At 43.9% G+C, this 23,900-nt stretch overlaps 1 protein-coding gene across 1 annotated transcript in view; it reads left to right on the top strand.

The window, feature by feature from the left end:
* Window positions 1-23,900, top strand: part of DNAH14 (dynein axonemal heavy chain 14) — a 439,459-nt gene that overhangs the window by 279,775 nt on the left and 135,784 nt on the right. Inside the window, 2 exon segments of the mRNA XM_029912981.1 lie at window positions 9,531-9,698; window positions 11,206-11,376. Coding sequence (XP_029768841.1) covers window positions 9,531-9,698; window positions 11,206-11,376 — 339 coding nt within the window.

Raw genomic sequence — 23,900 nt, 5'->3', positions numbered from 1 at the left:
TGCTTTCCTTATCTCTTATTCCCAGGCTCAGCTGTACACCTACAACCAGTTCCTTTAATTCTGAGAACACAGAGAAAGTTCAGACAGGATGCAGCAAAGTTACTATTGATAGCCCAGTGAGGCCCAGGCAATTTTGGTTCAAAGACCTGTTAAGACTCTTGGTACAACCCCCAAAAACGGGGCCTCTGGATTCGGGCATAATCTCCCAAAACCATGAGGAAGAACCTTTCATCCAGATACAAAGTCTCTGCACCATACAGCCTGGATGCCAGCTGCCTAACTGACATTGAGAAGTCATGTTCCAAAGACGTCCAAAACATCCTGATCCATAGCAGGAATGATTCCAGAAGACTCACTTGCAGTTCCAAATGGAAGCATTTCACTGTTTAGGTGGAATAGCATTTCTCTCCATTTTAAGCTGACATTCCCTTTATTTTGGATTACTTTATCTTTTACAGTGCTTTGGACTTTCGGTTAGCTCTACAAGAGTACATGTAGTGGCTATATCTGCTTATCATCCTCCAATACATAACCACACTGTATTATTATACCCTACAGTGTCTAGATTCCTCAAAGTGTTGATATACGTATTTCCTCCCGTCAGGATAGGATCTCAATGTAGTGTTGACTGGGTTCATTGGACTCCCATTCAGATCAGTAGCATCATGTTCCTTATACCACCTTTTCATGAAAACGGCTTTCTTATGGGCAATCACCTCTGCACTTAGGATAGGAGAATTGCAAGCTCTGATATTAGGCCCATCTTATACTACTTTTTCAAAGGGATGTGGTACAGCTTGTGGTTTGAATTCACCTGCAAATAGCAAAACTAGTTACATGCTCTGGGCTTGATGGCCATTTACTTGCTCATAGAGGCACATCCAAGTGTTAAGAGGTATCAGATTTTTAACAGGACCACCATTTTCAATTCAAAGTGTTGTCTTTTGAGCTGACATAGGTGTACCATATATTTGCCAAGAACTTAACAGTGATAAATGTCCATCTCCAGATTGGGAATCCATGTATTCCCTTTGTCTGGAATATTGATTTATCAAGAATAGCATCTTGGAAGGAGTCCAAGCATTTGTTCACATCCCCACTAAAGTGCTGAAGTCACTATGTTTCTTTTTAGAATGATTGTCTTTACAGATTCCCCTCTTGGTTCACGTGTACCCTATGCATGCAAGATGGGATTCTTTTGGCCAGTTGTGTGTACTGGGGCTGCTTCTCTAGCTTAGGTGTCATCACATCCCTTCCCTCTTACACCTGGGGCATAAAGGGCAAAGCTGGTCCAAATTTCTCTCAGTTCTTTCTTAACACTCATGGCAGTTCCGCAGAAGCCCTGCAGTCTGCACATATTCTGCACACTATGTGATTTACTTAGCCTTGTATGTAATTGTGTAGTTTCTCTTTTTCATGCTGTCAGGGTTCCCTCCCCACTCTGAACTTTAGGGTACAGATGTGGGGACCCGCATGAAAGACCCCCTAAGCTTATTTCTACCAGCTTAGGTTAAAACTTCCACAAGGCACAAATTCTCCCTTGTACCTTGGAGTAGGTAAACGCTGCCACCACCAAGTGATTCAAACAAACATTTAGGGAGGGCCAGTTGGGGGGATATTGGGGGGGAGATAGGGCTCCAAGCCCTATGCCCCCTTTCCTGGGGAGGCTTGAGAATAAACAAGATGAGCACAGACCAACCTTGGGTTTTTTAGGACACTAAAAAAACCAATCAGATTCTAAAAAAAAAACCAGAAACTTTATTAGAAAGAAAAAAGAAGCACCTCTGTAAAGTTAGAATGGAAGATAATCTCACAGGGCAGTCAGATTCAAAACACAGAGGACTTCCCTCTAGGCAAAACCTTAAAGTTACAAAAAGAAAAAACGGGGAAAAAACAGGAATACACCTTCCTCTCAGCACAGAGAAAAATCACAAGCCAAAACAAAAGATAATCTAACGCATTCCGTTGCTAGTACTTACTAATTCTATAGGAGTTGGATTGCTTGCTTTCTTGATCTGTCTCCGGCAAGAGCCACACGGAACAGACAGAACAAAGCCTTCCCCCCCACCCCGCCAGATTTGAAAGTATCTTGTCCCCTTATTGGTCCTTTGGGTCAGGTGCCAGCCAGGTTACTTGAGCTTCTTAACCCTTTACAGGTAAGAGGATTTTGTGCCTCTGGCCAGGAGGGATTTTATAGTACTGTATACAGAAAGGTGGTTACCCTTCCCTTTATATTTATGACAAATGCGTACTGCGGGAGGGGGAGGGAATTAGATACATTTTAATTAGCCTTGATATCGGTCTTCCTCCCCACCACCCCTACCACTCCCAGCCATACAGGGGTACTAACATTATGGCAGAAGGTAAGTCACCAGGGTTTACTGTCACTCGTATGATTCTTGGATGCCCATTAAGAATGGGCCCTTCCAGTACCTTCTTTTTCTTGAAGAAGGATACATCCTTGAGAGATGTTTTATCTGTTGCTCTTTCACCAAGCATACTCAGAGAAAGATGGAGGCACAAATGAAAGTTTTCCTCCTAGAGAATTGATCCAAGCCTTCTCAGACTTTGAGAGAAGAGCTACAGCCAGGCTTCAGACAGTGGGCTGGTGAGCCGTGATTCATTTTGATCTCCTGAACTACATTCACTCACAAGAACCATTCAGTCACACTACACTGGTATCAGTGTCTGATGAGCAGAAAGAAGCACCAATCCAAAGATGAACATCAGGCACAGATTGCCATTCCCATTACCTGGCAAGAAACAGAAGAGTCATCAGCTGCATGACTTTTCTTGGGCTCATTTATCCAACAGCCATAAGCCTGACAAGACCCATGCCAGTGACCCAGTACTGACTTTCAAGACAGCACGTTTGGCACCCTCTAAATCAGCAAACTGCTGCCTTCAATATCAACCCTTCGGTACAGACCATGGCGCTAACTGCCTTGGTACTCAGAGCCTCATTACAAGTGCCTCTGTAATTGTAGTCCCAGTATCTTCCACCTCAGTACCAACTGCATCAATGGTACCGACTATTTCAGTGCTGAGTAATTTATTGGTGGACTCTGTACTGGAGTCCCCTCTCTTCAAAAAAAATAAAGAGAGGCGATAGCTAAACCGCCAACTTTGTAGCCACTGATACTGCAGGTCAGAGTGGTATCCCTGGTAGTGACCTTTCCTATACAGAGACAGTACACATGAGAGACCTGTCCCTCTCTTAGAGGAGGTGGTGTAATAATTGGGTCCTAGCAGGCCTACTTTAATTGTTAGCCTAACTGATAAAAATTGGGTAAAGGTTCAAAAATTGTTACAGTAATTTGTTATATAAAACTATTTTTAACGAGTTAAAAAGGATACAAAAAACTAAATTTAATTTAAACAAAAAGGGTCTACTATTACCAATCAAGGACTGTGTTAAAATTATGACTGGTAAATAAGAGAAGTAAAAAATCAAAATTCAATAAGTCAATATTGGTGTATCAAAATTAGGCCTAATTGATGGACAAAATAATGAAAGGATAGATTATTCCACTCATCGCCTTTTTGGAGCCCTTTAAAAGAGACTTTGGGGGAGAAGAGGGAGAACTTTTTATGATCACCACAGGTGCAGCAGAAAAATTGTTGCCATAACACCAGAGCTTAATACTCCAGTGGGGACACTAGACTAGGTGTAGTAAAAAAAGGTCTGGGCTTCATGGGGGTCACCCTATCTGGTACTTCCCATGTGACCTCCAACTCAATATTTCTACCCATTCCAGTCATGGTTTGTTTGACACCCTCAGGTGTACAGCCAGACTTCAAGAAGCCTGCTTCATCAACTGTCTCTAGGGCTAAATCATCCTCCCCAAAGAGACAAATCACGTAACTCATTACAGCCACAGATACTTGAGAGGCGGGAGAAGAGTGAAGAAGAACATCAGCTATCAGGGGGAAAGCATTCAATTTCTGCTATGGTTTGCTCACTGTCCCCTGACAAGGCAGTGAATCCACCCCCCTCAGCTGGTGAGTTTAAGGAATTCCAGGACCTGATGAAACACATGGTAAAAAGCTTAGGCATACATCCCTGTCATGTCAAAAAGAGCTGACAGGAGGTACTGAGTCCCTGATAAATGATCTGAGTATTTCTAGACATTCAAGAGCAAGTTCTCTCATAGTGGTAGCAATACAAGAGAGATCAAAACATCTAGCCCTCCCAAGTCCACAATGAGCAAAAAGGACCCAAAGAAATTGAAACTCTTTAGCCTTAAGCTGTATTCATCAACTATGCTCCAGAGGTATGGCTAACTATTATGCCCTCTCAAAATAAGATTTTTTTTTAATTGAGACAATGTCTCGATTTATAGACGACTATCCAAAGAGTAGCAAGCGGAGATGAAATATACAATGGCAGAAGGTCATCTGACTTTATGTACTTCTCTATTGTCATAGCTTCAGTCCTCAGGGATTCCCAGGCAGATCCAGGCAACAATCGAGGACCTCACATTTGAGAATAATGAACTTTTCAACATCAAGACAGAGGAAGCACCCTCTAAAGAATTCTAGGGCAACTCTGCATTCTTTGAGACTCTACATCCCAACTCTAAAGAGGAAGCAGCCATGCCAGCATACTTTCGACAGCACTCCTCTGTCAAATATTACAATCAGTCACAGAGGACCTAAGAGCCACTGAAGAAGAGACAGAGATTCCTGTGTAAATGACCCTCTACCTCCTTTGCTGCCCCAGGGTTGACTCCAGCATTGAGATCCTGCTAGAACAACTTGAGGATCTTTTTTGTTCTACCCTCACACCATCCCTTGGGAACAACCATTTTTATTTTTGAGAAGTTTGGGCAAGCATTACCTCAGACTCGTGGGACCTAGAGATCATAAGCAATCCCTTCCATCCCTTCCCTGTCCTTTTTCAGAGATCCTTCTCACAAGAGACTGTTAAAACAAGTAAACTCCTTTCTATAGCTGGGAACTGTGGAGGAGGAAGTGCCCTTACATTTCAGGGGAAGATGCTTTGATTCACATTATTTACTGATCCCAAAGAAGAACTATTGGGTTTGTGGCTTAGCCTGGACCTTCAGTGCCTCAAAATGTTCATCCATTGTTTCAAATTCAGGATGGTGACTCTAGCCTCCATAAATTCCCTCATTAGATCATCAGGACTGGTTTGCTGCTCTTCGCCTACAAAATGCCTGCTTCCATATATCTATCCACCCAACCCACAGAAATACCTCAAATTCCTTTAGGAACATTCCACTATCAGAATAGGGCTCTGTTCTTTGGGCTATCTGCAGCATCGAGGGTTTTCACCAGGTACCTTGCAGTATAGGCAACTCATCCAGGTAGATAAGGAATCCAGATCTATCCTTACCTCAACAACTGACTGATTCGAGGAAGAGCTTCACAACAGGTGATTGACTCAGTCCAGGTAATTCTAAAGTTCTTTGCCTTGTTTGGTCTCAAAGTTAATAGACAAAAATCCACACTCAGTGATGCATAGATAGAGTTCATAGGAATCCTATTAGACTGCAGATAGTGATAGCTTATCTTCCAAAGGGAGAGCCCAGACAACAGCAAGGCTTATCAGTCAACTTCAAGTTCACCCAAGAACATCAGTGAAAGCATGTCTCAGACTTCTAACACACTTGACCTCATATACTTATGTCACCTAGCATGCCAAACTTCACCTACACTCCATGTAAGGGTGGTTGAAATCACTGTGTCTACCCAGCAGACACTTTATGGACTTGATGGTTATGATCCCAAAAGAAGTCATTAAACTAGTGGAAAGACCCTCCTCAGGTGTGCAATGCAGTACCCTTCTTTACACCTCTACATACTAAGACTCTAGTGACAGACAGCTCCACTCAGGGATGGGGAGGGATCATCTAGATCACCTTTAAATCAGTAATAATTGCTGATCTCAGAAGGCTGGGTATCCACGTTTTTCCATATCTGGATGACTGGTTAATTCAGGGTCAATCCAGTCTGCAAATTTTGGACAATATCCTTCAAATTCCGTTTCTTTTTGCTTGATTTGGCCTGAAAATAACCAGTGACTAGTCAGTTCTGTGTCCTGTGTAAAGAATAGAGTGCATTGGGCCCATTCTGGACTCCACAATAGGAGATTGCCTATCTGCCTCCAGAAAAAACATCCAGCTAGGCTCAATTTATGCAATAATCTGCAGGTTTATCCAAGAACAACTGCAAGATCTTGCCTCAGGTTGCTCGACCACCTGGACTTCTGCATTTACGTGACTCAGCATGCCAGACTTCACCTGTGCTGCATGCAAAGGTGGTTGAAGTCTGTGTATCAGCCGAGAAAACATCACATGGACATGTTAGTTCACATTGCATCTTGAGTCCTGGCCTCATTAAGTTGATGGATGAATCCAGTAATGTATGCTGCAAGGTAATCCCCTTTTCTCCTCCAGTTCCATCGAAGATGCTAGTAACAGATACATCCACTCTGAGCTGAGGAGCACACCTGGATGATGTGCAAACACAAGGCTTGTGGACACCTCAGGAGTCAGCTCTTCATTTACACATCCTAAAGCCGAGAGCCATTTATTGAGCTTGCAAAGTCTTCCTACTATTCAACAAGGGCCTCACCATAAAGATTATAACACACAGTATGGCTGCAGTGTTTTACCTGAACTAACAAGGCAGGTCAAAATCCACTCAGTTAAGTCAGGAGGTATGTGTCTGGAACTTCTACATTTGTCATCGGGTCACTTTCAAGGCATTTGATCTCCCCAGAGCGCAGAAAGTTCTGACAGATGGCCTCAGCATAAAATTAATCAACAATCACAAATGGACTCTAAAGGATGAGGGGTTTCAAATGATTTTCAGCAAATATGGTTTTCCCACCATAGATCCATTTGTTATCAAAGAAAACAAGAAGTGTCATTGTTTCTGTGGCAAAGGAAGACAGAGTTCAGGGTCAATTTCCAATGCATTCCTGATTTCATGGTGTTTAGAATGTCTATATGTATTTTCTCCAATCCCGCTGATTCCCAGAACCATCAGAAAATTCAAACAGGAAGTAGCCTGTATCATATTAATAGCCCTGGTGTGGCCAACACAGTTTTGGTACTTAGACCTTCAAACCTCATCCATTCAACCTCCCAACACCTTACTGTTACTCTGAGGCATAATCTCTGAGTCATGGTCAAGTCTCCTTGCACTCTGCACATCACAACATGGACATTGAATGGTTAACTCATCAGAAAGTCTGTTCGGCTATGTACAGAACATTCTCAGTGAAAGTAGGAAAGACTCTACTAGGAATACTTACCAGGCTAAATGGAAGAGATTTTCGATATGGGCTCATCATCATCAGTTATCTCCTTCCACAGCTCAGGTCCTAGACACGTTAGAATAATTCCTGGAATTCAAAAAATTCAGTCCTGTAAATTAGTTTGGTGAAGGTTCACTTAGCAGCCATCTTTGCTATTCACTCTCTTATTCATGGACATTCTGTTTTTTCCCATCCTATGGTAGCAAGATTTTTAAAAGGTCTGATATGGGTTTATCCCCCAGTAAGAAAACCAATCCCTTCCTGGGAGCTTAATTTAGTCCTGGCAGGTGTGACGGGGTTGGGACTCACCACCGCAGCGCCTCCCGCTGGCACGTCTGGGAATTAGCTCTGTCGTCTGTGGGGCGCCCTCTGCTGTTGGTGTCCCATCCGTCATCTGCTCCCCTGTTGGTGTCCGGACCCGCGTTGCTCCCCGCTCGGCGGCGGCCTCTTCAGGACACTGCCCTCCAGCAGTGCCCACTGCTCTGGTCTCACCCCCTTCCGGGGGTCTGGTGTTATCAGAAGACCTCCGTCTGCACCTGTTCTAGTGGCCAGCTGCAGCCTCAGAGTCTAGCCTTTTTGTCACAGGGGCCAGTCACAGTCTGTATCAGGCTACGCTCCTCCTCAGCCAGGTGTAGTACAAGGGGGAAGAGGGGGACCCAGGCCCACCCGCTACTCTGGGTCCCAACCCAGGACCCTCTAGCAGCAGCCTCCCTGCCCTCTTTCTCTCCCCTTGTCAGACTTTTGTCCCTGGGCCGCTTCCCCTTCAGCCCTGTGCATCCGCTCAGCCCTTTGTAACAAGGCCTGCAGCCTGGGGTTTTCCTTGGCTGGAGCTCCCCAGCTCCTTCTGCCCTTCCCCAGCACTGCTCTGTCCAAAGTGCTACCTTTCAGCCTAGGAGCCAGTCCTCCTCCCTTGGCAGTCAGGGAGAGACTGCCTTTCCACCTGCTAGGCAGCCTTTATATAAGGCTTAACCCAGCCCTGATTGGCTGCCTCTGCCCTGCCCTAATTGGCTCCTAACAGGCCTCTGTTGATTGGCTGCGGGCCTGCGCAGCCTGAAAGGTCTGTTCCAGCCTTTTTCTCAGGGGGTAGGGCACTGCCCCGCCACAGCAGGTCTTATGATTCCACCTTTGTCTATTTCACTTATCAGCAAAGACAGCATTTTTGTTGGCAATAGCATTAGCAAGGAGATTAGGGGAGTTACTGTACCTGATGGCAGGACATTTATATAGTTTCTTCCATAAAGCTAATGTCTCATTAAAGGTCCGTTCCAGATTCTTACCGAAGGTGGTTTTCGATTTTCACTTGAATCAGGTCATTAATCTGCTGATGTGTTTTCCTGAAATCCCAAACTCACAAGGGTGACAAGAGACTGCATTCTTTAGAGGTCTATAGGGCACTTTCCTTTTACATAGATAGAATGAAACAGTTCAAAATGTCTCTCGGGCTTTTTCTTGTATATGCAGAGACAATGAACAGTCAGACTGTTGTGCCTCACAGAATCTATAACTGGATCTCTCTGTGCAACAAAATTTGTTACGAACTGGCAAATGCAAGTCCACCCCCTAGGATTATTGAGTCTTCTACTAGAGCTCAAGCTGCTCATTCTCTGTAAGGAATGTTCCTATTGTGGACATCGGTAGGTCTTGCTTCCACAATAGCATAATGCTGAGTGAATGTGGGGCTGTATCTAGAGGTGATGTGAACTTTGGGAAAGACGTTCTATAGTCTTTGTTTTAAAAGACTACTGGTTCCCACTTCCAACATGTCTATTGCTTGGGTGTCATCAACAATGGAATATATATGTGCACATGCACTCGAAGAAGAAACAGTTACTTACCTGTACATACACATTCCATAACGTGCCCTACGTTTTTGCTACTATGGAGTCTATTTTCATAAGGATTTCGGTGATGAAGGAACTGGGGGTGGGGCAGTGTGAGTGGCCCAATCTTTTATGCCCTCAGTTGGGGGCATGAGGACCCTGAGTCACATGCCTCACCCAAACAGGTACTGCTGACCAAAAGTCTCTTGCTTAAATGCAGTGGACACAGACCAGCAGTGGACAACACATCTTGTAGAAGCAAAGTTACTGTGCAGGTAAGTAAGAGTGTCTTTTCCTGTTAAAATAATAATGAAAATTGCTGCTTTTTGTCTTATAAATTTTGTTATATTTCAGCAGTTAGCAATATGCTTAAACCTTTCTTAAGAAGTGGTAACTAAATCATATACATTTTTCTTCTTTAGGTTCATCTGGGAACATACTTGTATAACAACAGATTCTTATCTGAGGTTCAGAAATGCAATGACTTTCTAACTTCCTCTTCCATAGCTGTATACTATAGTATGTGCCGCAGCATGCTCCCAACGCCAGCTAAGTGCCACTATACATTTAATCTACGAGATCTCTTCAAGGTGTGTTATACTGCAGTAGACATTTTAGATTGCCATAAAAGTATTCTCAATTTTTGTGCAGCGTGAACAAGCAAGAGTGTGTATAATTTTGTCTACTGAATGTAGCCTGGTTCTTGGAGTTAGATTATTAAATTAGTCTTGCCATCTGGAGTCCTATGATAGTTTCAATTTGGTTTATGACATACAAGGAAAATAAATCTGGAGATTTCCATATAATCCAGTCTTTGCTTTCAGAATTGCCAAGATCACTCAGAAATAATTATTAATAAAATGAAGAAAACAGAGGGCGGAATGGGATAGTCTCCTTCACACTGCAAATTATTCGTTTTAAAAGTATTTGTTGCTACCTACCAGAGTGCCCATACCATGAGCGCTATATACTAACCTATATCTCACTTACTTGTGCACTGGTATATACTGTTGTATCTTACCTTTATTGCCTTCAGTAAAAAGATGTGTTAACATTATAAACAAATATCTAGGAACTAAATAATTTTGGCCATTTTCAGCCCTGCGACAATTAGGCACAACTCCATTGACTTCAATGAAGTTGTGCTTCCACTTATACCAGGGCTCAATTAACCCTTTGAGTATATTCATTTACTGAAAGGATTAAAGTTTGAATGAAGGCTGAGCATATACATCAGTCCCTGTTGTGCATGATCTACAGATATAAAAACATTTTCATGCACTATTAAAAGTTTCAGTAAATTGTGATTTCAGCAAGTGTGGTATTTCTTATAAAATAAAATACTACAGTATCTTACAGTAATGGAACTCAAACAAGAGCTATTTTATGAATTTTCAGGGCCTCATGCTGCCAGGGAAGATGGGAAAGGGGAAATAATTAGGTCAGGAGTTGTTTCTATTCCTAGTATGCATGGAAAGTTGGCTCATGTAAGCTCCATGTGTCGCAAACTGTCCAACATCGCAAAAAGTACCCCAGGCAGTCACTTGCATTGCTTATGCTTATGGCTGACCAAATATGGACTGTCATCTGGCTTATACCAACAGCCCTGTGGTAGGGCTTGGATTGAGCTGCGCCACCCCATTAGGACTCCTGGACCCACTGTGCCTCAAGAGGCACAATATTTTCTGTAGTTCCTGATGCCCAGGGAAGATACACCTGCTGCTACATCCTATATGGGATGCAATGTGCACTTTGTTTCATGTCCTCCCACCTTCCCTGGCTAGCATGATGTTGTAAGCATGGTTATGGCCCAGGAACTGTCATGTTACCATCCCCTGTGTGGGAGGTATAATGTAGGAGAAGGCTTCTTGTACCCTCCTGCTCCCTTGAATGCATGTGCAAGGGAAGAAAACACATACCTTAAGTAAGAGATATTTGAATGCTTTAGTTCTGATTAAAATGTATGATACTACTGTTGATAAAGCTTAATACAATATATGGTAGTTTAAAAATAAACATACCAGGATCTCTTTTAGTAATCCAATTACCGGTAATTTAAAACTTTATATAAACATGATGTACTAAAATTGCTAACAGGTGCTCCAGGGGCTGTTGCAAGCCCACAGGTCTGTTATTGTCTCAAACGAAACTGCAGCTCTTCTCTTTGTGCATGAAACAACTCGAGTATTCCATGATCGCCTGATTGAATCTGCTGAAAGAGAGATTTTTTATCAGTTTCTTGCAAATGAACTCCATAACTATTTTAAGGTAAATATATGTATTTTTCTTTAGACATTTTTATGAAGAAGAATACTTTATGCATTTGTTTTAGGCCCTTTTGGAAAACTTCCTTAGTTATAAAAAAGAATAGTAATCATAGATGTATAAATTAAGGGCCATAATCTGCTCTAATTTACACCAGTATAAATCCTGTGTAACTAAGAGCAGAATTTGGCCTGACGTTAAAAAAGTTAGCCTGCTCCTCAATCCCCCATATACAGAATTCTTGCTGATTTCAGAAGGAGTTCCATGTGGGAAGGCTTGCAGGATTGGGGTGACTGATTCTAGCTGACCCTGTGTGGGTAAACAAAGGGAGGGCAGAGGGAGGTCTTTCTCCATCTTTTACCACTGTTGGAGATGAGCAGAAGCAAGCATACTGGAGTTTGATAACACATAAAGCTTTCTTTTGATAAAGAATAAATATTTCTCTACATGTAGGTGATAGTTTTCACATGTAGTTTTCAGCTGAAATTTATCTGGAAAAATAAGGAAATATCTCAGCATACTTTGCTTTAGGTGCTAAAAATTAAATAATGAAGCCAGGAATTACAGTAATATACACTTTCCCATTTATGTACTGTATTGTGGTGTATTTATATCTGTTTAACTTGCTGTCAGGAAATATGAATTTGTAGCAAACTATGAATGTTTTCAGTCTGTAGCAATTTAGGAATGTTTAAAATACTGTACAACACATTTTTAGTTGTGAATTTAGTCAAAGAGGAATTATTTTATAAGAAACACCAACACTGCTTCCTATGGCACTCAGTTTTCCATGGAGTTCTCTCTTACAGATATTGACTATGCTTAACCCGGCTTAGTCTATGAGACTTCACAAGATCATAATCCAAGGTGAAATGCTGTAGATTCTGTATTTTTCAAATAACTTGACAATTTGACCAATTATTAGCACAGTGCTAAATATGCTACAAAGGCATTAACATGCCTTTAACATCTGGTGCCAGATTAACATTGGCTGCCTTAAATTGGCGCAGCCCCATTGACCTCGGTAGAGCTACATCAATTTACACCAGCTGAAGAACTGGCCATTAGAGTTTAACTAGCTATTCCAATAACAGTTTGCAAGAACAAAAGCAACTCTAACTACAAGACACATTTCACTGTTTTATATTTAGTCAGGTTCAACATTAGGCAAACTGTCAGCTTCTAGGGTTGTACCATGTTTTGAACGTGGCAAGTTGAAAGCAGTTTTACAGGAAGAATCAAATGTAATTAGTAATATGTAAATCACCAGGGAATTACTGATACACAACTAATCATTGAAATATTTCTCTTGTACTTCTTCTCTAATAGACTACTGTTGTGTTGTATGTGTGTGGTGTGTGTTTGTCTGACAAGTTGCATGCTATTTTTAAATGTTTTCTTGCATTTGCAAAAGTTAATTGGAATTTGAAATGCACAGAAAACATCTGGAAGATCAGTCATTTTAGATGGGGAAGGGAAATCAATTTCATGGCCTATCAGTCTTCACCAGGTCCCTTCAAATAGGTTGTGATGGATTACAATATGTTTGTTTTTCCCTGGAATTAGACAGATCTTATGTCTAGAACTTGTGTTAGCTGTACCAAGTTGGTGGGTTACACAGAACAAAATATATGTCTGCAATTGCATCAGGTTTTGTAAACCAAATACAGGAATGTCTTTATTTTAATATGTATGGGTTGGGAGTTACAAATCTCCTAAAATAGCATAGTGAACATTTTAACAAATATAGTAAAGATTTTTTTTAATACTGATCAATTGGTAGAGATATAAATGCAAAATAGAGTAGTCATCTGTTTGCCAGACATCCATAATAAATTGGTATTGATTATTGATGAGAAGTGAGTATCATTTACAAAGTAAAGATTTCATTTTAAATGCTAGAGAACAATACATTGTTGATTTGTATACCCTTTACTTCAAATCCTTTTTTAAAGATGCTTGCAAAAAAACCATAATGCTCAAGAGAAAAACAGCATTACAGGTTACAACCAGCAATCCATGCTAAATTGCTGTATTTTGCTGTAAAATGATAAAGAAGCTTGTTTTATTAATATGCTGTCCTTAGAAAACACTATTTCTTGTCGAAGGCACTCTTGAATGACAAAAATACTTCCTTTGTTTGAAATGGTCTTAATGGTTGAACACTTACTGAATCTAAACATGAGAGCTGAATGGATTAAACCAGACCTGTAAGCAGCAAAGAGCAAGTTCTTCTTCAAGCAATTTTCCACACAGATCCCACTGAAAGTGTATGCGTCTTGTGCATCTTTTAGACAGCAGTGTCCTTTAGGGGTGTTCATGCACCTTGTACACCCTCATGCCACCTACAGCAAGATTATAAAGAATGGAGCAGCCGCAACCTGCCACTCAATTCCTTCTGACCTCCCATGGCAGCAAGTCAGAACTACAGTGTCCTCCTGCCTCCTTGCTTAGAATTAGGGTAATAGATAGTTATAGTCACAGACTTTAAAGCCAAAAGGGACCATCATGATCATGCAGTCTGACCTCCTGCACATTGCAGGCCACAGAACCTCACCCACCAGCTCCTGTAATAGACCCATAACCTCTGGCTGAGTTACTGAAGTCCTCAAATCATGATTGAAAGACTTCAAGTTACAAAGAATCCACCATTTAATCTAATTTAAACCAGCAAGTGACCCAGGACCCATGCTTCAGAGAAAGGAAAACAACCCCCCACCCCTGGGTCTCTGCCAATCTGCCCTGGGGGGAAATTCCCTCTCAATCCCAAATATGGCCATTAGTTAGACCCTTAGCATATCGGCAAGACCACCAGCCAGACACCTGGGAATGAATTCATTGTAATAACTTAGAGCCCTTCAAACCTAGTGTCTCATCTCCAGCCATTGGGAATATATTCTAGTAGCAGTCGCAGGTGGGCCACATGCCATTGTAAGCAATCTCATCATACCATCCACTCCATAAACATACCAAGCTCAGTCTTGAAACCATTTAAGTTTTTTGCCCGCACTGTTCCCCTTGGAAGACTGTTCCAAAACTTCACTCCTCTGGTGGTTAGAAACGTGTCTGATTTCAAGCCTAAACGTGTTGGTAGCCAGTTTATATCCATCTGTTCTTGTGCCAACATTGACACTTAACTTAAATAACTTCTCTCCCTCCCTGATCCCTCTGATGTATTTGTAGCGAGCAATCATATCTCCCATCGGCCTTCATTTTGTTAGGCTAAACAAAGCTCCTTAAGTCTCCTCTGATCATCCTTCTCTGCACTTCTCTGCACCTGTTCCAGTTTGAAATCATCTTTTTCAAACACAGGAGACCAGAATTACGCAGTATTCCAGATGAGGTCTCATCGCCAGGCGAGGATATTTTCTCCACAAATGGAAAATCAAAGAATCACCAAATTGTGACTGTGGTGAGGTACAAATCATGTGACACATCACAAACAACTGTCCCATTTACGCTTACAGTGGAGGTACAAGGAGGATCCACTTAGCTTATCCCAGAAACATTAGAATGGCTTTCAAATCTTAAAATTCAATTATAAACCCAGCCCGATGCTTTTCAAATGTCATACAAAAGAAGAACCAATGAATATATAATGGTAATAACATATCCCTATCTCTACTGGAAATACCTCATCTCATACATCCTAGAATTGCATTAGCCTTTTTCACAGCCACATCACATTGGTGGCTCATAGTCATCGACCAGTGATCGACCAGTACAACCAGGTCTTTCTCCTCCTCAGTTGCTTCCAATTGATATGTCCCCAGCTTATAGCAAAAATTCTTTTTGTTAGTCCCTTAGTGCATGACTTTGCACGATTAAATTTCATCCTGTTTCTATTACTCCCGTTTTCAAGGTCCTCCAGATCATCTTATATAATATTACCATAACCCTATTCCCTGAAGAACTCCCTTAGTAATCTCCCTCAAGCCTGGCAGTTTACCTTTCAGTATGATCTGTTGTAGTCTCCCCTTTAACCAGTTCCTTACCCATCTTTCTTGTATTAATTCTTGTATTAATCCCCATCTTTTCAAATTAACTAATAATTCCCCATGTGGAACTGTATCAGATGCCTACTGAAATCCAGGTAGATTAGATCTGCATTTTCTTTGTCTAAAAAATCAGTTATCAGTTCATTAGTTTGTTGTTAAGTTTCATTTAAGCTCATTGAGTTTTAAAAAAAAGGTGGGGTTGGGAATCTCTTCTTCTTTCAGTCTTGCCTAAGTAACAAGGATAGGTCTGATGGCAGAGTGCAAATCCCTAGGTTTAAAATATGCCTAGGATGCAAGACAGTTGTGCTTGCTAATGATGCACATTCAATATGCCTTCTTATTTCAGAGTAACCCATTCTCCTAGTAAGTATACTGTTTGAAACTGTCTTTCTAAGCATGTTGAAAAGATACATGATGCCAGATTTAAATGATTTTTGATGGAGAAATCATGTTTGTATCTTGAACTCTGTGCTCTCTCCTAATAAGCAGTCTTCTTGGTTTCAACTAGTGCTTTGATTATGAGACACACTACTCCAGGAGCTAAAAGGTCTTCTGGCTCTGAAAGACCTCAGGCTTCCCTGAAAAAATCTGAGCCTTCCCAGCAATCCTGTTCAGATCAGTAACTGACAGCTGCTGCCTGAGGTAGGAGGGAGTAGAAGTCTTCGGAGGGGGCTCAGCACTTTTCACCATCTCCAGTACCGGCAAAAAAAGGCTAAAGGCTTCACAGTTCTAACTTGCTGTGTCTGTTTCATTGGTATAGTCTCATTGATATAGTGCAGGGGTAGGCAAACTTTTTGGCCCGAGGGCCACATTGGGGTTACAAAACTGTATGGAGGGCCAGGTAGGGAAGGCTGTGCCTCCCCACCCCCTATCCGCCCCTCCCACTTCCCGCCCCCTAACTGCCCCCCTCAGAACCTCCGACCCATCTACCCCCTACCGGGACCCCCGCAACTAACCGCCCCCCGGGACCCCACCCCCTATCCAACCCACCTGCTCCCAGTCCCCTGACTGCCCCGACCCCATCCATACCCCTGCCCCCTCACAGTCCCCTGACTGCCCCCTGGGACCCCCCCACCCCTTATCCAACCCCCTGGGCCCAGCCCTGGCCCACTTACCATGCCGCTCAGAGCAGCATGGCTGCGGGGGAGGAGGATACAGCGCGGGAGGGGCTGGGGGCTAGCCTCCCTGGCCGGGAGCTCAGGGGCCGGGCAGGACGGTCCCGCGGGCCGTAGTTTGCCCACCTGTGGTATCGTGCGTCTCAGAAAGTTGTGGAATCCTGTTCCTCTGCTACGGTACCACATCCTTTATCTTCCATGGCCTGGTTTGCATCCTCAGTACTGTATGTTCTAGAGTCTTCAGTATGGCATCCTGATAAGAAGAATCCCTCTGCTGAGACTTCTACACTGGTACTGTCAGTCATGATACCATCACCATTAATACTCCTTCCTGTTTCTGCTCAAGCTTTCACGTCTGCTGATTTGAACATCATTACAGAACCTTTGCTGGATGTTTCTCCTTTATCAATTGCATCAAGGTCTCAGCCAGTACAGGAGCCCAAGTTTGCAAAAAAGAAAATCTCCTTATATTCAGCCTCTGTGGTACCTCTACTTACATCACCTTGGGGATCTGCACTTCCCTTAGAGCAGGGGTTGCCAACCTGTAGCTCCGGAACCGCATGCGGCTCTTCAGAAGTTAATATGCAGCTCCTTGTATAGGCACCAATGCCAGGGCTGGAGCTACAGATGCCAACTTTCCAATGCTCACTGTTCAACCCCTGCCTCCGCCACAGGCTCTGCCCGCATTTTACCCCATCCCCAAGCCTGACGCACCCTCGCTCTTCTCCTGGCCCCCCAGAGCCTCCTGCATGCTTCATGAGGCACAGGGATGAAGGGGAGGCACTGATCAGCGGGGTGGCTGGCAGGCGGGGTGGGGGAGCTGATGGGGGCTGCTGACAATACTGTGGCTCTTTGGCAATGTACATTGGCAAATTCTGGCTCCTTCTCAGGCACATTGGCCACCATTGCCTTAGAGGAATTTTCTTTGTCTGCATCTTCACCTTCTCATAATACCAGGCACCCTTCTCCTAGGAGATCTCCTCATTCACCTAGACTAATTCCTGAGAATAGCTGGGGGGGGGCGGAATCTTGTTATAAATGGAGAGATATTCTGGAGAGATCTGAAATTCCATGGTTCCCACCTTTGTGGCACCATATGCCCTTCCCATATGGATGGCAGTCTTAGTGATATTGGCCAACATAGAATCCAAATCCTCACTTGTCTGCTTCTGATTCAGTTGCAACAAGATCAAGGTTAAGTCACCTCCTCCTAAGGAATCTACAAAGGGGGTTCAATAGTCACATCAGGAGCTCCTTCGAGGCTCTGAACAGGAAACCCATAGCAAGGACAAGTACTTTGTTAAAGATTATGGGGCTCAACCTGTTCCTCTGACCTTATCATTATGAGACAAAATATGGCCCCAACTTCATCTACAAGAGATGAATTTCAAGCCTTTTGGGATCTCCTTAAAAGAATGGCAAACGCTCTAGAAATTCGTCTGAAGGTGGTCCAAGAAAGGTCCTATAAATTGTTTGACATTCTGCACACAACATCACAGGGTCAATTGGCCGTGCCTGTCATGGATGATATTATTGAGTAGGCCTGGGATTTGTAGCAACACTCAGCATCTTTGTCAGACACACCAAAAAAGGAAGACCACAGATTTCATGTCCACTCCTAAGGGGTTTGAGTTACTCACTTGGTCCCTGAGTCTCTAGTTTTGTCACAGCAGCTCACGAAAAATCTAAGCTGCCTGGCCCTCCTAGGCCTATGTCTATGGATAAGGAGTTCAAGAAGGTGGAACTTTTGGGGGAAAAGTTTTATTCCTCAGCTAGCTTGCAATTTTGTGTAGCCAACTATCAGGTTTTGTTGGCCAACTATGATTTCTTGCAATAGAATAAAGTTTTGCAGCTCAGTGACAAACCCCATCAAGACACAAGAGATGAATTGAAGGTTGTAGCCGCGACTGGCCATTTGGTGGCAAAAACATCACTACGTCCCTCTTTGGATGCTGCTGACAGTGCATCACACTCAACAGCCACTGTGATCCCTATGCGTAGAATATCATGGCTGCAGTCATCAGGCATTCCAGAGTATATTCAGATCACAATTGAAAATTTTGCAATTTGAAGAAGAAATGTGAGAAGGAACTGAGTGTCAATTGAGATTGCTCCATCCTTTATACCCTTGCCGTAGGGGACAAAGGAGCATGCAGTGCACATGCACAACCCCAGTGGACACTGCTAGTTAAAAGATTCTGGGCATGCATGTACAAGGCACACATGCCTACACTGAGATCCATTTTAACAAAAGCATCTTTAAGAACTCCAGTTACTGTAAGAATGCTGCAATGTGGACAATAGGGGTGTGAATTGCAGAGTGGACTAAAGTGTTGCATGACAACTACCCCATGTGTATGCTTCTGGAACAATCTAAAAGATACCGTGTTTGCGGTGAGATAGGACTATGTTAACGTGAACTAGGTACCTTTTAGTTCATGCCAGCAGCATCCATGTGGGGCAGTTAGAGCAGACCAATTCACACCCCTGTAGTTCACACTGGTGCAGTGTAGACAAGCCCTAAGTAACCGTTCTTTCTCCTGAAAAGCTGTTTTTTATGGAGCTAGGTGGCCTGATGTAACCATTTACTGCCATTAACTGAAGCCATATGTAGCTGTAGCCCTCCAAGGATCGCATGTGCTACTGGCCAGATCCATTTTGTGATTGGGAGAGACAGATTGTTCCTACATTCCTTTCTAAACATGGCTACAACTTTAGAACCACTAGGCCAGTTTCATAAACTCCAAATGTCCTCTGTAAGGTCGAGATCTTGCAAGGAGCTGAGCAAAGAACTTAATCACATTCTTAACTTAAGTATGTGAATAGTTCCATTGACTTTGGTGGGATTATATATGTGCCTAATGGTATGCATACATGTAAGTGCTTTGCTGGGTCAGGACCAAAGTGTTAAGCTCTTCACAGGATCAAGCCTTAACATGAACTTCTTTATTTCGTAGACTGGATCCATAATCATAAAAATATATCTAATTGAAATAAGAAAAAGTTTCACAATTCCATATTTTTAAAATTTCTCTTCTTAAATACCATCCATTGATGACCTTCTTGATATCATTTTTGTATTTTCCTTGCTTTTACTGGACACCTTAAATAAGACGAGATCTTTGCTATTATGTATAGGGTTTTTTTGTTTCCATATGTTTCATTTTTTAAGCTGCCCTACATGAAAAGTAGAGTAAGTTTTGAAGTAATAGAGCCATCTACTGGCCATTTTTACATCAGAATGAAACAGTGGAAACATTTTAAAATAAAAAACAACCGCAGTTAAACATTTTTAAAAGTTATTTTAATACAAATTAGATCAAAAGATGAAAAACTAAGAACAGGAATGTTCCTCAGTCATGTTACAGTGAAGTTGTAGTTGGATATACAATTATGAGTCCTTAACAGTTTGAAAAAGTATTCCACTTTGAGACTTCAATTTAGCATTTGCAAGATTGATAGCGGCACTTTATGATAATTTCCATCCCAGAATACTGGAAGAACTGGCACATGCGATTGCAAGTCTGGTAGCAAGGATTTTTAATAAATCTGTCTATTCGGGGATGGAGATGTATGACTGGAGAATAGCTAACATTGTACATATATTTAAGAAAGGAGAAAAAAGTGATCCAGGCAATCACAGACTTGTTAGTCTGACCTCAATAGTATACAAGGCTTTAGAGCAAATTTTGAAAGAAAGAATAATTAAATTCCTACCAAAGGTAAATCATGCCAGATCAACCCAATATCCTTCTTTGAGAATATAACTGATTTTTTTAGATAAGGGAGATGCAGCACTGTCACACTAGGAAACTTGTAGTGGTCTAAAACAGTGCATAGCACTCTGGAAATTTGAAGAACTGCATTTCAGCTTGCTGTGCACTGCCTGTTCATTTAGACATGCCCACAGAGATTTATGACACAGCCACTTGGAGATAGATCTATTCATACTTTGACACAGTATTGGTCTCTTGATTTAGCATTTTGTTCTGATGCTTATTTTGGGAGAGCTGTTCTGGAATCTTTAATTAGTCTTCCTCAGCATTCTTCAGGTTGTCATGAGTGGAGAGCCACAGTTTGGAGATCAAAAGGAAGGGATAGATTATTTCCAGTAACTTCTAATATATAGCCTGTGCAGACTCTCATACTCTTTCCTACTTCTTTGGAATCCTTCCATGGATTCATTGAAATGCTGGAAGTAACTGAGGATGATTGTAACTTTGGATCCCTTTTATAACATACATCCTAACTTTCAGATCTACAATGGAGCAATCCATACTTATTAAAGCTAAAAATTTAGAAATTTCGATATTATGTACAAATGATTTAGAACCCTGCTTTGCATATGTCATGAATATACATCACATTAAATGTCTAGCTTTCCAATGTGCGCCTACTGATTTTATTGTGAACACAAATAATTGTGCATGTGAAATTGCCCAGTATATAAATATTGCAATTAATGTTACATAGTCAAGTACTTAAAAGTTAGGAAATGCCTATGAAACATAAATTTCGGTTCTTGTTCATACACCTTATGATGCAGTCAGCCTTATTTCTGTCATTCCTAACTCTGAGTGCTTAATTTTGCAACCTTAATAATGTTCTTTTAATGTAGTTTTTTGTGTCATTTCCTTTGTTTAAAAAAACTGAAAAAAACAGAAGTTCTTTGATTGCTCATGTGTATTCCACAATAGGTGTGCATGCTCACCACGCGCACTGCTGTCGGAAGTTTTTCCCCAGCAGTACCCGTAGGAGAGCGCCCCTACCGACCCCTAGAGTGGCGCCTCCATGGCGCAGTATAAGGGGCGCTGTGCGCTCCCCCCACCCTCAGTTCCTTCTTGCTGCCAGTGAAGGTGCTTCGGAACTGCTCTGCTCCAGCTTTGCTGCAGCTCTCCTCCAGAACTCCTGTTCGTTCAGTGTAGTAGTACCTGTAGTTAGTAGTTCGATTAGTTTTAGCTTAATTTAGTTAGTGCGCCTGGGCCGGGGCATGCCCCGCGCCCCGGGTTTTAAGTCGTATGACACTTGTAGGCGACTGATGCCAGTGAGTGACCCGCACACAAACTGTTTATGCTGTTTGGGTGAAACCCATCTCAGCAATCGCTGCAAGATTTGCAAGTCGTTCAAGCCTCGGACCGAGAGAGAGAGACATTAGGCTCTGGGCCATCCTGATGGAGTCAGCGTTGACCCCGACTCCGGTGCACTGCTCCGTGTTGGCACCAGGCACTACGGTGTCAGTGCGCGGCAACCCCCCTGGCACCATCTACCAGTCAGCACCGCTCCAGTCCACGGGGCATGCTAAGAAAGCTAAGAAGAGGCCTTCTCCGCCGCGGCACCGAAGCAAGACTGGGGGAGAGGCTAGACCCATGTTGGGCAGTCCTTGGTCCCCATTGGCCTCTAGGCCTCTGACTCAGGTCGAGCAGAGTAGCCCGGCCCATTCAGAGCAGGCTTCCCCGGATGTCCAGATGCCCTCCATGCCAGAGGACCTGCAAGCGGCCTGGGATGTTATGTCCATGCTGGTACCAGGAGCACTGTCAATGTTGGCCCCACGGTCTAGAGGCAAGCCGCCACTGGGATCTCTGCAGTCACCCCTGACTCGGTACCAGTCATGGTCGAGGGAATGTTCCCGATGCCGTTCACCGCTCAGCGATCGTCCCATGCGTAGTCCACGCAGGTCACCATCGACCCCCACCAGGTTGTCTGGCTGGATTCCAACTGACATAGACTCCAGGCACCGCTCTGCCTCAAGGAGCGGACACAGACGGGACCGAGGCAGATGACGCCGAAGGTCCTCGTCTCTGAGGAGCTATCATAGCCAGTTGTGACACGAACATCGACACCGTTCTCGTTCATTGTCTCGCTCCAAGACTCTGCCACGGCACTGCTCCCACAGCCCTGGGCATCAATCGCCGGTGCAGATCCGCCCACCGGAGCCAATCACAGAGCAGCTGCTACTAGGGTGACCAGATGTCCCGATTTTATAGGGACAGTCCCGATTTTTAGGCCTTTTTCTTATATAGGCTTCTATTGCCCCCAACTGCTGTCCCGATTTTTCACATTTGCTGTCTGGTCACCCTAGCTGCTACTGGCGGTACTGTTCCTCCACGTTGGGATCACGGTCTCGTGGTCGGCACCACTCCCGGCGCCGCCGCTCCTCCTGGTCCAGGGACAGCGGCAGGTCATACGTCAGCCTGGCCTCCTTTCGTAGTCGTCCATCGATGGGTCAGGCCAAACAGCCTGTCCCACCGGTGCCACAGCAGGTGCAGTGGCACTGGGCCCTGTGGCCAGCACAGTGGTACCAGTGGGCACCGTGGCCCTCAACTCAGCCCCCGGTGGGGGCCCGCTTGGTGGCCGGAGACTCAGAACAGCCATCGGCCTCCCTCTCCCAGCCTCCAAGGAAGGAGTCGGTAGGACGTGCATCTTCAGTGCCATGCCCGGAGAGCGACAAGGCGGTGGCTCCTCTGGTGCCGGTGGACACGCAAAGTACCGCGCTGGCCTCCTCACCCTCCCCTGATGAGGCGATTACGGCCCCTCCTCCCTCCATCCCACAGGAGGACTCTAAAGCCCACCAGGAACTATTGAAAACGGTGGCATCAAACCTCAACCTTCAGGCAGAGGAGGTGGAGGAGCCCTCGGACTCCCTTTATAACATCCTGTCCACCTCGGTACCGGGCAAGGTGGCCTTGCCACCCCACGAAGGGGTGGCAAAAATTTCAAATGCCTTGTGGCAAACCCGGCCTCATTGCCCCCCATCTCTAAGAGAGTGGAACGCAAGTATTTTGTGCCCACCAAGGGACATGAATACCTATACACCCACCCTGCTCCTAACTCCCTGGTGGTTGAGTCGGTCAACCACAGGGAGCAGCAGGGCCAACCAGCCCCATCTCCGAAAAATAAAGATTCAAGGAGGTTGGATTCATTTGGGAGGAAAATTTATTTAACTTCCAGTTATGGGTGGCGAACCATCAGGCTATCCTGGGCTGGTATGAGTTCAATCTGCGGGACTCTCTTCCCAAGTTTGAGGACTCCCTCCAGGAGCATGACAGAAAGGAGTTCAAAGCTCTGGTGGAGGAGGGTACAGCGGCTGCCAGGGAAAACCTGCAGGCAGCTTTGGATGCTGCGGACACGGCTGCGCGGTCCCTGGCCTCCGCGGTGTCCATGAGAAGGGCGTTGTGGCTCCTGCTGTCTGGGCTGTCCAGTGAGGCGCAGAACTCCTTGCCGGACCTCCCGTTTGATGGCATGGCTCTGTTTGCGGAACAGACGGACATAAAACTGCATGGCCTGAAAGACTCCCACACTACGCTTAAGACTCTTGACGTCTATGGTCCAGCTCCGGCTAGACCTAAGTTTAAGCCGCAGCAGGCTCCCACCCAGGCCACCCACTCTAAATACGAGTCCCCTTATAAAAAGTCGT

Source organism: Terrapene carolina, unplaced genomic scaffold (assembly GCF_002925995.2).
Source record: "Terrapene carolina triunguis isolate 2854851 unplaced genomic scaffold, T_m_triunguis-2.0 Scaffold406, whole genome shotgun sequence".
NCBI lineage: Eukaryota > Metazoa > Chordata > Testudines > Emydidae > Terrapene > Terrapene triunguis.
This window is presented reverse-complemented; position numbering and strand designations above follow the sequence as displayed.